The 16,425-nt window shown below is 39.8% G+C and overlaps 1 protein-coding gene across 3 annotated transcripts in view; it reads left to right on the top strand.

Annotated features, from left to right (window-relative positions):
• Positions 1 to 1,416: 1,416 nt before the first annotated feature.
• TMEM245 (transmembrane protein 245) overlaps positions 1,417 to 16,425 on the top strand; it is a 73,650-nt gene continuing 58,641 nt past the window's right edge. For 2 of the 3 annotated variants that reach the window (XM_079300268.1, XM_079300267.1), the window contains exons 1-4: positions 1,417 to 2,165; positions 11,371 to 11,488; positions 12,633 to 12,734; positions 13,626 to 13,733. In XM_079300268.1, the coding sequence (XP_079156394.1) occupies positions 1,548 to 2,165; positions 11,371 to 11,488; positions 12,633 to 12,734; positions 13,626 to 13,733 (946 nt within the window). In that variant the 5' untranslated portion in view covers positions 1,417 to 1,547. The remainder of the gene's footprint in view (positions 2,166 to 11,370; positions 11,489 to 12,632; positions 12,735 to 13,625; positions 13,734 to 16,425) is intronic. The other variant, XM_079300266.1, reaches the window with a different exon arrangement.

Here is a 16,425-nt window from a genome sequence, read left to right as displayed (position 1 = left end):
TAATGCCTCATCACCATCGGGATCAAACGGAGTGCCTGTAGGTTTGTAAGTGCTTTCATGGCATAAAATTAAAATACTTTGTTGAACCTGCATGTGATCTGTTTAGCAAAGGGGAAACAAAGAGCTGCAGGAGCTCAGAGGAACCTTTACAAGTGTTACTTCTGTGTAACTGGCAGGAAAGGCTTTGCAGGGACAAGTCAGAACTGCAGTGCCAAACCTCAAAAAACTGGCTCGGGCCCAGCCCCACCCACAGCTGCAGGATGCAGCACAGTCACAGGAAGTGTATGGAAAAATCTCTACCTATTCGTCCTTGGTATAGCAGGGACAGGTCTCATCTAGCTGTCATTTTGGTATTGCTCTGCATTTAAAAGCTACGTATGAATAAGTTTGTTCCTGCTTTGCAAGTTAAAGACAGTTGTTCTCAGGATAATTTCAGCTTTCTAACATCTCCATCATGCAAGAAATGCTCCCTTAATGTCCTTGTGGACTTGAATCTAACATGAAGTTACATAAGGTTAAATTGGCATGTGAATTCTAAAAAAATACAGGAACTTGATTATTTTCCTCTTTTTTATATCTGTGCACTTTTTATATGTTGAGTGGTATGTGATCTCTTTATTATGATCTACACGATATGCTGTATCTCCTTGAAAAGGAGGAGGAAGATCCCTGTGAGGGTTTTATGGAAGCATTACCAGTAACTGTAGCACCTGCTGAAGAGTTGTTTTAAGCCATGGAAGGAAAAGAGCAGCACAGTGCCAGCACTGAGCTAGTTCAAATGTCATGGATTTCAGCCCTTGCAAAACTTGCTTGGACCAAGTGCATTTATTAGAGATGCATTTAGACCACTTTTAAAATGCTAGTTGCCTTTATGCCTGGATTCAGGTATTTGGTATATGCCAGCTGCAGGAAATCAGGTCCTCTCTAGATTATTTGCAAACACCTATTAGATGCTACATAGTGTCATAAATGTCAGGTCTAAAAACATCGCACAGCACAACTACTCCTGCTTCAGTGGGCCTGATTGACAGTAGAAGAGCAGATTCTTCCTGGTTAAATAATTTGTTGCCAGAACGTGTTCAGACAAGACAAAATCCTCCAGCTGGTCCAACCAGTCTTGCTCTCCAGCATGCAATGACAGCGAATTTGTTGCGCTTCCCGAGACTGCAGCAGCAGCAGGAAGAGGGGAGTGTTCAGGCTGCTCCGCAAGCTGCTGGTCTGTTCCACGCTCCAGCCTTTGGCCGCCCTCTCCAGCCAGCGCCCCTTTTCCGCCGGGCGGGCTCGGACAGCCTCGGGCGGGCTCAGCCCCGCACGGCCCCGCGGCTCCGGCCGGGCGGAGGGAGCGCGGCCGCCGCCCTCCACAGCACAGCTCCTACATTTCCCAGCTCGCTTCCCGGCGGCGCCGCCCCTTTCCCGCCGGGCTGGGCGCACGCCCGGAGCCGCGCGGCGGCGGCACTCCAGCCCAGGGCCCCTGCGCGCCCTCGGGCACCACCGGCCCGGTCCCGCTCCGCTCCGCGCCCTCCGCGGCGGCCGTGCCCGCGCCCGCCATGGCTGACAGCGGAGAGCCCGCGGCTCCCGCCGCGGCTCCGGATGCGGCTCCGGCCGCGGCCCCTCCGGGCTCGCCGGCGCAGGAGCGGCGCGCGGGCGGCTCCGCGGGCGCGGCCATGCCGCGGCTGCCGCTGGGCGGCCCGGGCGGGGCGGCGGGGATGTCGCTGCCGCGGCTGGAGAAGCCCATCAAGCAGGCCTTCTACAACACCGGGGCGCTGCTGTTCGCGGGGCTGTGCTGCGGCGCCGCCGTGCTCGTGTACTTCATCCTGGAGGCGTTCCTGCGGCCGCTGCTCTGGGCCGTGCTCTGCGGCACCTTCCTGCACCCCTTCAAGACCTCGCTGACGGCGCTGGGGCGGCGCTGGCTCGGCCGCCTGCACCGCTCCCGCACGCCGGTGCTGCTGGCCGCCCTGCTGCTGCCCATCTGCTTCGCCAACTACGGCGTGGAGGCGCTGGGCGAGCAGGTGCTGCGGCGGCGGCGGCTGCTGCTGCTGCTGGGCGCCGGGGGGCCGCTGCTCTACGGGCTCTACTGCCTGGGCAGCTCCCTGGGCGTGCAGGTGCTGCTGGCACAGGCCGCCCGCATCATCTGCCAGGGGCTCGACTACTTCAGCAGCCAGTGGGTGAGTGCGCCAGCCAGGCGGAGTGCCCGTGCCCCCTTCTCGGGGTGCTGCTAGGCAGAGCGATTCAGGCCGGTGCTTGGGCAAGCATCGAAGCTTGTTGAGGTCTAGGGTGTGTGTTAGTGTTGTGAAATAGCGGCACAGTGACCCGCGGTGGGGGAAGGCACCTTAAGGCTTTTTTTCTCAGTGTACTGTGTAGTACACTGTAGTAGAGTTTTCTTCTTAAGAGTATCAAACAGTGCAAACGCAATTTGAACATTCAAGAATAAAGCTGTTTAATTTACAAATGTTACTGATGGTAACAAATCGTGGGAGACTACTTTTGCCCGTGTTCTATTCAGTAGGTAGGATAGTTAGAACTTCTGGCAGAACTTTTACATTTTGTTAGTTATAACTGAAAATACAAGAAGTACCATGTACCAGAAGGAAACGGATACGTGAAAGATCAGAAAATCAGTAAGTTGTACTCTTGTTAAATACTGATGTTCAACTGGCATACTCAGATTTCTTAGTGTCAAAGACTTTTCAAAAGCTGCTCTATTTTTTAAACAAAGTAAGCCCTTTCCCTAGGTAACAGTGCTCCTGAATGGACTGAGAGAGAATATTTTGACAGACTACCTTTAGTGTGAATAGAATGGACAGAAGAATGTGTTTAGCCTCTTGAAAGTAAACACTGGAGGAAAAGATTTTCTTGACTTTATTTGGTGCTAGAAGATGTCAGAGGACATGTGTTTCGGATATGTTTTGTCTTCAGAAGTATAATTAGGACTGAGTAGACAGAGATACATTCTCTCTATAAGGAGGCAAGATAGTACCACGTTTACTTTCAGCTGAGAAGTAGCAGAGATAAGGCGTGGTCGGTCTGGTACTAGTGGGAAACTTTGACTTGCTGCCACACAATTGGCTTGTGTAAGCTAAGGATTTTTTAAGGAACTTTGCGCTGACCTCTGTTTTATTTTTAACAAATCTATAATATTGCTACACTAACTGACCTAGCTAAGTCCAGGCTTTTATAGAAAGTTTGTTAATTAAGCCATACTTAACGCTGCATAAATACAAAGCTACTGAAGGAAGCTGCACTTATTCAAGCTTGTAACTATGGCTGTAATGCACTGCTGGATATCTGTGCCTGCTCAGTGCAAACTTGCCTAGCAGTCTCTGATCTTTCTGGTTGGCGCTGGTGTTTCTGATTTAACATTTGTATTCACTGAACTGGGGTAGGATTTTAACTGCACAAAACATTGTAAGCTCCCAGAACTCTTCAGACTTCGCTTTCCTGGGAAGATTTTGGGTTTGTGTCAAGGTAACTGATCACAGAATTCCTGAAACAAACCAGCTGCTTTCTGAGCAAGTTCTGTCTCTTTCTGGGGCCTTATATGAGAAAAAAATCTTGGGCTTTCCTTTGTAAATAACTGCAACTTGGTCTGGCATCATCTGTACACTTTGCAGTGTTTTCTTGGTCCAGTTTTTTTAATTTTGCTGTTTCTTGATGTGTATTATCTCAGAGCTGTAGCAGGATAATTTAATTTTATCCATGCTGCTGAGGAGCTCTGAGCTGGATCAGTTAATAGTGTCAGTTTTAATTTCAGTTATGCAGTTTAAAGCCCTTTAATTGCCATGTTATATTTCAGGACTATATTTACATGCATATATTCTGCTTGTTAGCTGCACAGGCATTTGGGATATTACGAGTTGGTTTCTCCATTTTACTGTTCTTCTCTGGACTCTGAATCCACCACAGTTTCTTCTGTGTGCATGATTTTCTTCTCCCTTTCTGATTCTCTCTCCTATACTGGAGAACTGAGTGGATGCCTATCATTAGAATTATGGTGATTTGGAATACTGATTTGGTGTTCTTTAAATAAAGGTATTTTTATGGTATCTGCTAGACCATGATACTGAGACAGAAATTCTCCTTTTAAGTTCTAGAAAAAAAGAAAGTTTTTCAAATGCAATAATTGCATGTGACAATGACATGGTAAGGTGTATCTTGGCACCAGTATGTTCAGGAGCTTTCCTGTCCTGCTGTCCTCAAATCTGTCAAAGCCATTCATGGCATTGATGTGTCAAGATTCAGAAGTGCCTGTGTTGCCATCCGTGGTTCTGAAGTCCCACCTGCAGTTCAGGAATTTGGTACTTCCATGATTGAGCTTTGGTTGAATGATTGTTCTGACTCCAGCCTTCTCTTGGTTATTTGCAGAATTCCTGTGCAGAGGGCCCTGCACAAACAGCAGTTTCATATAATAGGGAAAGGGAATGTTTTTCACTATAGTTTTTTTTTCCTTGAAAAGAATGGGAGTTAGTTCCATAGTGGACTGAATATAGTCCTACATGCTTTTGGGCTGCAGCATTTTAACTAGTTTTGTGGGAACTGTGCCTGTCCAGTACTGTATCTAGAAACCAAATTCTTCTGCTATGTGGCAAGAGCACTTGAGTTAATATATACCCAATGCCAGCTATTCTTTGTATTTTCTTCTTTTTTTTAGAAGAAGAATTTGCATGCTCATATTTATTTGGCAACAGTTTGTAGATCCCAGCAGATGTAAAGAATTATACAGCTGCTCTGTGTTGACTCTGAGGTTCATCTTAGTAAATTAAATTTGATGTAATCATAATGAGTAGAATTCTCTGTAGTGAACTTGATTCCGGGCTGTCAAAATCTTTCTCTGTGTCCAGTCTTTCTTCCTTGGTTTGTCACAAGTTGTTGATCAGGCTCACAACTGTTCAGTCACGTGTGTGTCAGTGTATTTTTATATCTCTGACTGTGTTAGGTACAACTCCTGTTGTCCTGGGGGTTTCCATGCAGTTAGAGCACTTAATCAGTCTTACCCTCACCAGGGTGCTGGGCAGATCTGGAAACACCATTGCCCACCATTGCTGTGACTGCTGTATTGGAATATTGGCAGAGGACATGTTGCCCATTTTGGCTGGTGTACAGTCTGTTCCCCAGCAGGGATTCTGTGAAGACATCCACCAGGGAAACCTGCTTTTGTGTTGGCACTAAATGTCAGTCCCCCAGCAGCCCTTGTAGAAATTCTCCAAGTGTCCTTCCTGGCAAATGCTTTGGGTCCCATGCTCTGAGATGTTTGGCTTCCACAGTCCTATTGAATGTCACCTGTGGGGGCAAAAAAGCATCTCTGTTATGTCAAGTTCACCTGATGGGGCAATTTCCCTTCCAGTAAAGTAGGGGGTTCTGATTTTAATGTGTGTACAATTTCTATTTCTTTGAGTGTTTAGCATAGGTGGACTTTTTTTTTTTTCTTCCCTTTTTTCTTAGAGCAGACTTGCAGGTTTCTAAAACTTGCCAACCAACAATAAAAAACCTGAAACTCAAAACAAACAACTGAACTAGCTCTTAAGTATTCTTTCTGTTGTTTATTATGGCATGCTGGCTTATAAATCATACAGCCAAGTACTGAGGGTAAACACATCTTACCAAAACCACAGATTTTGGTTTGTTTTCACAACTTTGCTTGGTAGAGATGCCTGTTTAAAAAGATAGGAAAAGACAAGGAAAGCCTGGGATGTTGCTAGTGTTTTCTACTGTTGTTTTTCCCTTCCATACCCACCCTCAGTTTTGGAAGAGCCTGCAGTGAGATGCCTTTCTTGGGAAGGCTGAGGAGCTTCTTCTGATTTATATGGGAAAACTACATCCTCAAAGCTGGCAGTAGCCTAAAGCCTAATGATACATTCTACATAATGTTAGCTAATTTTTGATATTTATATGTATTGGTTGAAGACAGTGATGTTTCTTTTTCCAGCACCTCTGAAAGGAATGAATGATCATTATGGAACTGTCCAGCAAAATTTTAACTGTGCTCTATATAATAAAAGAAGGTGAAGAGATTGTGTGTTGAGGAGGCATCTCTTGAAAAGTGTTACCATGAAGTATGTCAGAGGAATGGTTTTCTATCTGCAGGGAAGGAATTTGATGTGCCCTAGGAAACCTCCTTTTGCAAGAGAATATGGATAAATTTGATTTTTGAATAGCATTTTCATTATGAGTTTCTCATAAGTAGCTTTTGTATTAAGACAGGAAAAATGAACTAAAGGAGTAGTATTCTCAACATTTATTGCTGCAGTCTTCTGGATATCTTAGATATAATTTTTTTTTCCTTAAATTCAGTGTAGTAAATGTTGCAGGACTCATTGAAAATAATTTTTAGCCCATGTGTGGCAGTGTTGATTTTGATGATCAGTTCCCCCTGCCCCTGGTTATACCTTCATACTTTGATCCCTTCAAAATGGGGTGATCTCACTAAACAACACATTTCTGTTTCATGTAGTTTAGTAATCTGTGTGTTTTAATGCCAGAAATACCAACATGAATATATGTCATATTTGGAGGTTCTAGAAGAAACAGAATGGGAGCAGTTCTAGTGCTTTGGACTTGGGACAGGAATAACTTTGTGTTCACTTTGAACCTGCTTTAGGTAAATGAAGGCTTCCTAAGTGAAGGGAGGAGGTGGTTGTCTTTGCTCTGAGGTGAAAAATAGTCTGAGGTGGTTGGAGTTTGGGTATTTTCTTGCATGTTTGATAAAGGTTGTCTCCATGCTAAAGGACAGGCAGTTACACACCCTTGTTCTGCCAGACTCTGCACGTTATGGGATGTTTCCTCTTGTGTACTAAGGAAAATGCACTGAAGCTGCATTAAATTGATTTTGGTTCTGGAAACGAGTCAAAATGACATTTTCATAATTTGCCACCTACCTCTTTACTATCTTTTATATTGTTTAGAAAAACATTTTCAAATGAACAGGCAGATAAAGAAAGCACTGATTTTTTTTTTTTTTTTTTTTTCAAAGGCAGACACAGTTTGGCTTTTAGCAGTGCATTTAATGCTTTGTGTCACTTCATTTTTCAAGTTCAACACTCTTCTGCTCAGTTTTTATTGCAGGTTCATTTTCCTTTGTCAGTGTGCATCACCACTGAGAAGGGAGGTGTTGAAATAGAGAACTGGTGTCATAAGATCAGCTCTTCAAACCATTTTTGCTCTGCAGTGCTGTTTTAAAAGTTTGCAGAAGTACTGTGTTAGTGATTGGTCAATCAATGTTTAAAATTATTTTTTATTTTGAAGAACAACCAGTGGAAATCTCTATTTCCAAATGAAGATTTTGTTTGAAAATATTAAAGTAGACTGATGATGTAGTTTGGCCTTTTTTTTTTTTCTTTTTTTTTTTTTTTTTGTTCAAAACACTGAGATTGGAAAATAAAAAGCAATTGAGTTAGATCTGTAGTTCCATCAAACAGTTTTAAATTTAAAGCTCAGTTAAAATCCCCCAAACAAGCCAAAACATAAAGCAAACTGAAAAACCTTGCCATATTATTTCCAGGTAGGAAAGAGCAGCCAGAGAAAAAGCATAATTTCAGAATGGCCAGGGGAGAGGGTAGAGCTACAATTAGAAAAGGAAGGAGTTCAGACACTCAGTTTTGTAGGTGGTGACTTCTTAAAAGCTGAAAAATATTGTCAGGGAATATATCAAAAGAGGTAACTGTTGGTTCATCTTCTCAGTCTTCACTGTTGTATTTACTTGAGGGGTGGTTCATAGAATCATGGGATATCCTAAATTGGAAGGGACCCATCACTGATGTCCCACTCCTGGCCCTGCACAGGACACCCCAAGAATCACACCATGTGTCTGAGAAGGCACATGAAGCAGAGGGAAATGTGTTTACTGCTGGATGTTGGGGTGTTGGGGCAACATTCCAAGGAAGACTAAATCATTCCAGCAGATTTGCTATCTTCTGCAGTGGGAAGATAGATTCTTCTTGCTTATTCCACTTCTGACACATACTTTTGTTGCCCTGTTGTTGGTGCCTGCCATATTTCTGTAAGCCTATTTTGCTATAATTGAATTACAGGTAGTTTTTTATGAGCTTAGGGAGCTTGAGCTGGCTGGATAAATGCTGAATCTGTTGTGCAGAAGAGGTGGGGCTACCTGGCTGGCAGTAGGAGACAATGAATTACCATTTTCAGTAGCAGTGAGTTATTGAATGTGTTCATGTGCAAAACCTTCCCCACAGAGGTTAACCTGTTGATAGGAAAAAAGGGAGGGAACTGTGTAAGTAAAGAATTTCACTCTTCGCCATAAATCAGTATAAACGTTGTCAAAAGTTGAGCAGTAAGAGTTTGTTCTTGAGAAATGAGGCCAAAGCCAAAAGAGTGGCTCAGCTTTTCAAGTCCTTCAGCTTCAACAGGAAGGGTAAACAGACTTTCAGTAATGTTGGTGATAGTTCATGCTGATAGATCCTCGACTTTCCAGCACTGAAGTGGCAAAGAAAAATCACCCAAGCAGATGCTTGAGTTTAACATATAAGCTGTGTCTTTCCATGGTGTAATTTAGTCTCCAGTTGGCAATTTAAAGAGAACTAAAGCCCTTCATAGTTGCATTAGAGGTCTCTAAATCTGCCTCTTAAATTTCCTGCTTGAACACAGAAATGGATGCTAATATCCAAGAAGTTACTCTGCAGCCTTAGCACTATTTATTCAGAAAAGCAGGCAATTTTACATGTCTAAAAGCAAAGCAACACTTAGTTGTGAGAGATGCTACAAAATGCAGAGGAGATGTGAAAAATGAGGTCTTTGCTGTCTGTTAAGACAATGAAGATAGGCAAGGGAAGCAAGAAGGGCAGTTTGCAGGATTAAACTATCCCAAAGTTGTGATGTATGGAAGTTGTGCATGTCTGTAAATAATAATTGTGATTGAGTAGTGATTTTAAGATCTCAGAGTACATAATGAAGGGCATCTGCAACTGGTTTCAGCTTGGTAAATAGTTGATAGTTAATGCAATCTGCAAAAACTGAATTGTATGTATTAGTTACCTGGTTAGCTGTACACTCATATGAATCAAATTTATGGGCATTTTAGCTTAGCATGGAATTTTACCAATTACAGTTTCAGTGCAGTAATTACAGTAGCTTAATTGTAGTGAAAGTAGGCAGTCTTTCATTCTTTGTTTCAATTACATCAGTTCTTGAGAATGACATATAATAGTAGAGTGGCTATTAATATTCTCTGTGCTTTTCAAGCCAAAACCTTTGGAGCCCATCCAGAAAAACAGTGGGGAGGATTATGTAACATGCTTTTAAAGGGTTAAGGGAAAAAAAAAGCATGCTGTTGCCAAGTTAGTATGGGATGAAATCCTAGTCCATGTCAATTTAAGTTAATTTGATTTGGCAGTTGCTTTCAGCTATGAATTGTTGGAAGTAGGCTACCCTAGTTCCTGTGCAGTGGTTCTTGGAGTGTAGGGATGTCCTTGGTCATAACATCAACCAAAAAAGAGCTGATTATTCCTTGGTGTTACTGAAATGAAACTTCTTGCCCCAGTCAGTTGACTACACAGTTCTTTTTACAGGGTTTCAAGAAAGACATTATTTTATCTCTGTAACAGGGTGTCTAGTTTATTTAAAAGTAAGCTATTTCTCTCTATTCAGTAGAAAGAAATACTTTTACTTGGGTCATTTGCTAAGATTTTGGAAATGAGAACTGATTAATTATTTTAACTTCAAATGCAAAAAAAATTATTAAATACCCAAACCCTATAATATTCAACTACATGCATAGCTAAAAGCAGTGCAATGTGTTTTGATTTGTTGGCTGTTAAACATAGGCTTATACCCTGTTAGTCTCCTACTTTTTGGCTTGTTTTTAAACAGAAAGTTTAAATCACTGAACATACCAAGTCTCCTGTTTGTAATTTATCATTAAATATAAAAGCTAAAGAGAAAATTGGCTTGGAACTGGAACATTCATCATACAAAGATGCTGTCTGTGTGTGTGATGTTAGGGAGTCATTGTTTGATAACTCATCTTTGTGATGAGTTATCTCTTGCAATTAGAGCTGTGTTGTGAAGTGTCTTATGAGTGAGTTTGTTTCAAACATATGCTGTTAAAGGAGTGCTGCTGTGCATTTCTGGTAAAAATTTTGTTTGTTTGTGACTTTAGTCTTGATGTCCATGGGTTGTATTAGTTTTAGACATTTATTTTAAGTCCATCCTTGGCCATAAGCATTATGGAACTCTATTGATGCTTAACCAGAGATAAGTGAATGCTTAGATGAGAAGCATTAAAGGGTAGGTATACCTTTGTTCACATATCTTAAGTGATTTTAAATTACCTTGCATATGTGATCATTCCCTCTGAAGTTACCAGGGACCATCACTCACTGCTTGTCTGCTCAATTCAGTACAGCTAAGATTTTCTCTCCATCAATTAGATACGTGGCAGTAGTCACACATATCTGCTTTTCACAAGGACTGTAGTGTTTTTAGCATGAGTTGTATAGTGCAGAGTAGAGGTGAAAAATCATCTGGTGTGTTCTGCCTAATTACTTGTTCCATGTCTCTGCCTGTGCATTCTTTCTTCTTACAGTGATGTCTGATTCAGCAAATGCTCTTAATAGAAATTCTGTTCAAATTTCATTGGGATTGCTGGATTTATAAGTGCAAATTTCAAGGTGTGCTTAGCTGATAATGGATAGTTCACTGAATTTGACCCAGAAATGTCTTTAGTTGTTTATTTTAAGAATGATACAATGGGTTTTAATTTTTACAGGTTTTCATACTTCTTTTATTTCACATCCTCTCCTGAGTAGCAACTTTTCAGCTCCTGTTACCTTTTCCAGTTTCTGCTTCTTTCTTCTTCCTTTTCAGCGTTTTCAAGCTCAAATTTATCTCAAGATTCTTAACTCCAAATCTGTATTGTGATTTATCTGATGAGTAGAGTAGCAGAAGGCAGTTAGAAGCTGCAAACCCAAGTTGTCACAGACATCTTCCTGTCCTTGTTTTTTTTGTTTTTTGTTTTTTGTTTTTTTTTTTTTTTTAGTTAAAAAAATGAAAAAAAATTGTGTCACACGTCCTATAAAGGCATCTGTTTTGTCAACCAACACTGAGGAGCAGCAGTTTTTGTTGTGCTTCCTAATGGCTTCTTTGGCTTAAGTTCCCTTTTGTCTCTTTGGACTGAAACACAGGAGCTGGCAAATTGCTCCATGCTGGAATGAGTGCTGTTGTGCTGGCCAGCTCTGTCTCCCTCTGGGCACATGGGTGCTGCTGATGAACTTGTATAATTAATTGAAATGTGGGCTTCTTAAAGACTTATGTGCTGTCTGTGGCAGTTATGGGTGTGTGCATGAGTGTACACACATACATGAGTACAATGGAGCTCTCTTTTGATGTATGTATACATACCTGTGTATCTTTTTCTTAAAGATATGGACATTGGTGGTTGGCTACCTGCTGATGGTTTCATTCAAGTGGAATGTAAGCACTGAGCGTTACTTAAAAGCAGTCTCTGTTCCTGTCTGGATTATGCTGCTCTTTCACTTGGGTGAGTAACAAGAAGTTATTATTCTGATAACTGATGGTTCTGTAAACAAAGCTCCTCACTTGCTCCTCTGCTAAATCTGTGATGTAGTCTTATCTGAAAAGCAACTGTTTTGTCTGCTCAGTAATTCTGACTGCATGTGTCCAGAGGGCAGCCCTGGAGTGGGAGTAGAAGGCATCAAGATGCAGAGCAATGTCTTCCACTCCTCGTGCCTTTGTACTTCCCATGGTTTCCCATTATTTGGTGCACAGACAACGTGAACTTGACAAGGAAAGGCTGGAATTATGAGGCTGACTTTAGACTTCTGTTTGTGATATTTTGTTGAAAGCTTGCCATTAACCAGGACTGTAGCTGTAAAATGCATTTTAATACTAGTCAACAAGCATACTGGGATGATATCAGCAGTATAAAATACATTTGCCAGAAATCTATATAATATATACAAATAAATGTTTATACAAATATAAGATTACTATACTCTTAGATTTGTTACACATTTAATATAATAGATTATCACTTTATGTTCTCATATCAGAGTTTATGGTGGAATGATCATGCAATTAATAGAAGACTACCATGATAGAAGGGTTCACAGTGTACCTCATGATTTACTTTACTTTAGCAGCTGCTTTCAGGGTTGTTCTGACCATGTGGGGATGCTGCCCTGAGGTTTAAGCTGTATGCAGTGGCTTTGCATTTGCTTAAATTTTGACAGTCTTGTATTTACTGGAAGTACAGGCTGAATCGGAAAAATTCAATAAAAATCCCATTCTGTGGAGATCTGACATAAACGGGCATTTTTGGGGGAGAATGTGACTTTTCTCTAATATATAAAAGGTTTTAATTTTGTGCATATTTTCATGTGATTTTGAATGTTGTTTTCAAAATTGTTCTCTATATCAACATAATGTCATTGAAGTTAGAGACAGTAACAACTTGGTTTGTTCATTGAGAAACTTGTTTATTTTTGCTTTCTATTCTTCCTTTTCTTTAATGCAGAAAACCTGTTTGTTTTGTGACTTTGGTTTTTTTGGTTGATGTGCTGCCTTTCTTGGCTTTGCTAAATGTGTAGTGTTTATTAATGGTAAATATTAATGTAAAATAGTAAATATTTTTGTAAAGAATATCCCAACACTGTGTCTTTTAGCTTCTGTGGCAGGTTCCTGGAGAATTCCTGTATTTCTGGTTATAGTTGTTCTGATGACAATAGGCATGTTACATGAACAGCAGAATGGAAAGGAGTCTTCTGGTAAGGAAAAGTCACTATTTCTTTTACTGTTGAAGGCAAAAAAATTCAGTTAAATCACATGAAAATCTGGACTGTATCTCCAAAAATTCAATAGCATGTGGATTGCAAGAACTTACTGTAGGATGTTTAGTGTGTTTCAAAGTGTTTTACTCATGCTGAAGTGAATGTTAGATTCTTTACAGAAAATGATTGCCATGGACCGATGTTTCTTTTAAAGTAGTGACTCATTATTAAGCTAAATTCCTTGAGTTTACAGGTTTCAGTATGTAGTTTTAGGCATGAAGAGGTAGCCCAGGACATTTGAAATCAGAGGCTAATTTTGAAAGAAAGCAGCCCAGCAGTAGCTCCTATAATGCTGAGTATGAGAGAAACCAAGACAACTCCACCCAACAAGTTTCCAATGTCCAGTCATTTGTTTTTAACATCGTTTCTTAAAAATATTTTTTGTGTTTAGATTTTGAGAAGAATAGTTTTTTTCTGTTGCAAATCAGTTTTGAAAAAAGCAAAGGTGTTGTATATTCCTGATGAAGGAAACCTTTTTCTTGTCTGGCTGATTTAGTTGATTAGTTTAGTTGATTAACTGGTATAAATTTTTTTTAATAATCAGACTGCCAGCAACTGTGAATGTCTTGGTTGGTAGCAGTTCATTATCAAGAAAAGCACTAAGCAAATAACTGTGTTTGAGTTTTGGCTGCAGGTGTATTGTAATACTAAAGTTAATAACACTCATTCCTGTTTGATCATAATGACTATGTATAATACATACTAAACTCTAACAATGTCCATCCATGTAATTTCTGCTGCCTGACAGCTCCAGTAGATATCTAACACCAAATAAAGTATTTAAGACTTAAACTTTTTGTTGCTTACATACATGTATATATTTTACAGGGGCAGAGCTTCCTGGTCAGATGATTTCCATTGCTGCTTCAACAATTGCCATGGCAATTTCAATGACAGAAGATGAGTCCAATAATGAACATTCCTCCCAACCCTCAGGTGACTGAATACTCTGTAAGAAACATTTGAATTTGCTCTAAAGGCATGATACTGGAGGGAATTCACAAAAAAAATGCAAAATAGTCCTTAAGCTCTTCATTTGGTGCAATATGGTGTCCAAGTAGTGAATTGGGTTTATCTGTTTAAAAAAATGTCAAGAAGATGCTAATATAAAAGCTGTCTAGCAAAGGATAGTTTATGTGGTTATTGAAGCCCTGGCTAGAAAGATTTATTATTGTTTTGTGGGGTTTTTTTAGAATGAATGTGTGATTTTTTATTTTTTTTTTCCCTGTTCTTCATTGTTAATTATTTCAGTTTTCCTGGACTTTTGATTTGTTGGAAGTTAGGATTTCTGGCCCACAAATGGGCTATGTAAGTGGTTGTGTTCTTTTGTTGCTATTTTTTTTTAGCTTATCAGTTCGTATTTTTTCACTTCTCTAAGACATTTTCTTTCTGTTTTCAATAAGAGATAACTACAGCAATTTTTCAATGGTGTGGGTTTTTTTGACTTCTCTTGAAACAACTAACTGGATGAGAGTTTGTCTTGTCAATTCTGTTGTTTTCCAGTACAACAGAAAAAAAATATAAAAGGAGTCTTCTTTTAACTCCTAACAACAGTTAAAATAATTCCAACGATCTGGTAAAAATTAGTATTCTGTTCCACAGTATAATAAGCATAATTTTGGCCATCTTTGATTTGGATCTTTTGTGAATGGTGATAAAACATTATTCTTACAAAGCAGAAAGTTTTACCGAAGGCTTAAGAACTTACAGCTTTTTTGGTTTTCCTGACACTGTATTAAATCCATTACAGAACAACCAGGCTTAAAATTGTTTGTTTAAAGACCATGAGGGGCTATAAGCTTTTTTCCTGAATACTCATGTTTTTCCATTTTTTATTGTTGAATACTGCATTTAGTTCTGGCAGTGAGGAGTTTTATGATGCCAGTTGATGTGGTCTAAGTGGTCCTTCCTGATCTTCCAGGAGTTTCCAGGTTATGCAGCAAAGAAGTCTGCAATTTCTGGAGCAGATACCACTGCAGTACTTTGTAGAGAAGATTCTATTGTCTTGTTGGCTTTAAATATGATAGCTATTAAAATCTTTAAATGAAGTAATGACTCTCAGGTTCCCTTTTGCCCTCACTTCTTTGTTTTAGAAAAAAGCATAAGAAGTGTTTTCCACATGAAGTTACAGAAAGGTGTGCTCCTTCATGAAGGAGTGCCTTCATCTGTTTTCCTAACTTAAGCCCTGCATATAGATACAGACACCTGTGTTTCTGTTTGTTACTGTTTCTTTGTCTTCTTCCTGGGGAAGAGAATAATTCAACTTCTGTGATAGCAAGAAATTGATGTGACAGAGAACATACTGTGTAATGAAAATAACAGATCTTAATAAGACAGCCTGGAAAATTTGCTGTCTTTTTTTATTGTTCAGAGAAGTACCATTCATTCTGATTTTGCTAGAATTTTCCTGAGTATTGTGCTAGCTGTTTAGACTGTCATACTTTCATTAGTTGGAAGATAGAAAGGTATTTTTCAGGTTTCACCTTTCAAAGTATCATGAAGCAAACTAAATGGGATTTTCAGAATCCAAAGTTACTCAGAAATCACTGTACTGACAGTTTTTTTTTTTCTGTTTGTCTTGACAAGGTGCTCATGCCTTGGTTTGCAGAGCATATCTTGCCAGCAGAAGGTGACTTTTTTCACTGACAATTTTAGTTCTTTTCTGGGTGGATCAGCTTTGTGAACTGGTTTATGAGAGTCATCTGAATGGCAGCTCTGATACAGGCCTGTGTTTGTCATGAGGAGAATACTGGGTCATTGGTAGTGACAATTTAGTTTTGCTAAAAGTGCTGGAGAACTGCATTCTGAAAAAGCTTTCTTTCTTTGGAATCCCATAGTAGTTTTTTTTCCCTTTTTTTTTTTCTCCTTTTTTCCCTTTTGTTTGGGTCCTTTTTCCCCCTTTTTCTTTTTTTTTTTTTTTCTTTTGTCCTTTTTTACTCCCTCATCTCTTTTGCCATCTGTTTTACTCATCTGTGTGCAATCTACTTACAGGGAAACTGTAAGAAATAAGGCTGTTTGATTGCTACAGCTTTTAACATTGCTGTTGCTGTTAGTTAATGAAATCTTTCTTCATTGCAAATATACATCAATCAAATTTTTCATTGCTAAAAGAAGGAATGTTCTTTTTTATTTCCTAAAGGTGACTCTATTAAGGAGTTTTTGGGTGAAAAAATATTGTATAACTTTAATCTTAGGCATAGACTTAAGCTTATTGTTCTGTTTTGGCATTTTAGCGTTTCCTTTTGTTTGATAAATATTTGAGTTTCTGCTTGTTCTATTGTTACTTCTTATGTTGGTTATGTTAATTTTGGAGCAAAACAATACGAACTGTTGAATAAATTGAGGGGAAAATTCTTCCTTATGGGTATACTGCTTTCAAATTTGTGTTCCTTTAGTGCATCCATTTGTTTCTGCACTCTTCTGCTTTATTACATACAGACTGAGAAGTACAGGGGAATCATAGACCCTCTTCTATATGACAAAAATACTTTTTAGGAAAGTATCTGTTTACAGGTAACTTTTTCTCTTCCTTACAAAAAATTGTTTGTATAGTAGGGCTGGCCATCATCCCATTGAGATGCACACTGAATTGCCAAGAACCTCCCCAGCCGAAGCTTCTGCTGTTGTT

This window comes from Erithacus rubecula, assembly GCF_903797595.1.
Source record: "Erithacus rubecula genome assembly, chromosome: 3".
In the NCBI taxonomy this organism is placed as follows: Eukaryota; Metazoa; Chordata; class Aves; order Passeriformes; family Muscicapidae; genus Erithacus; species Erithacus rubecula.
Note: the sequence above shows the minus strand (reverse complement) of the source record. Positions and strands in the feature narration are given on the sequence as shown.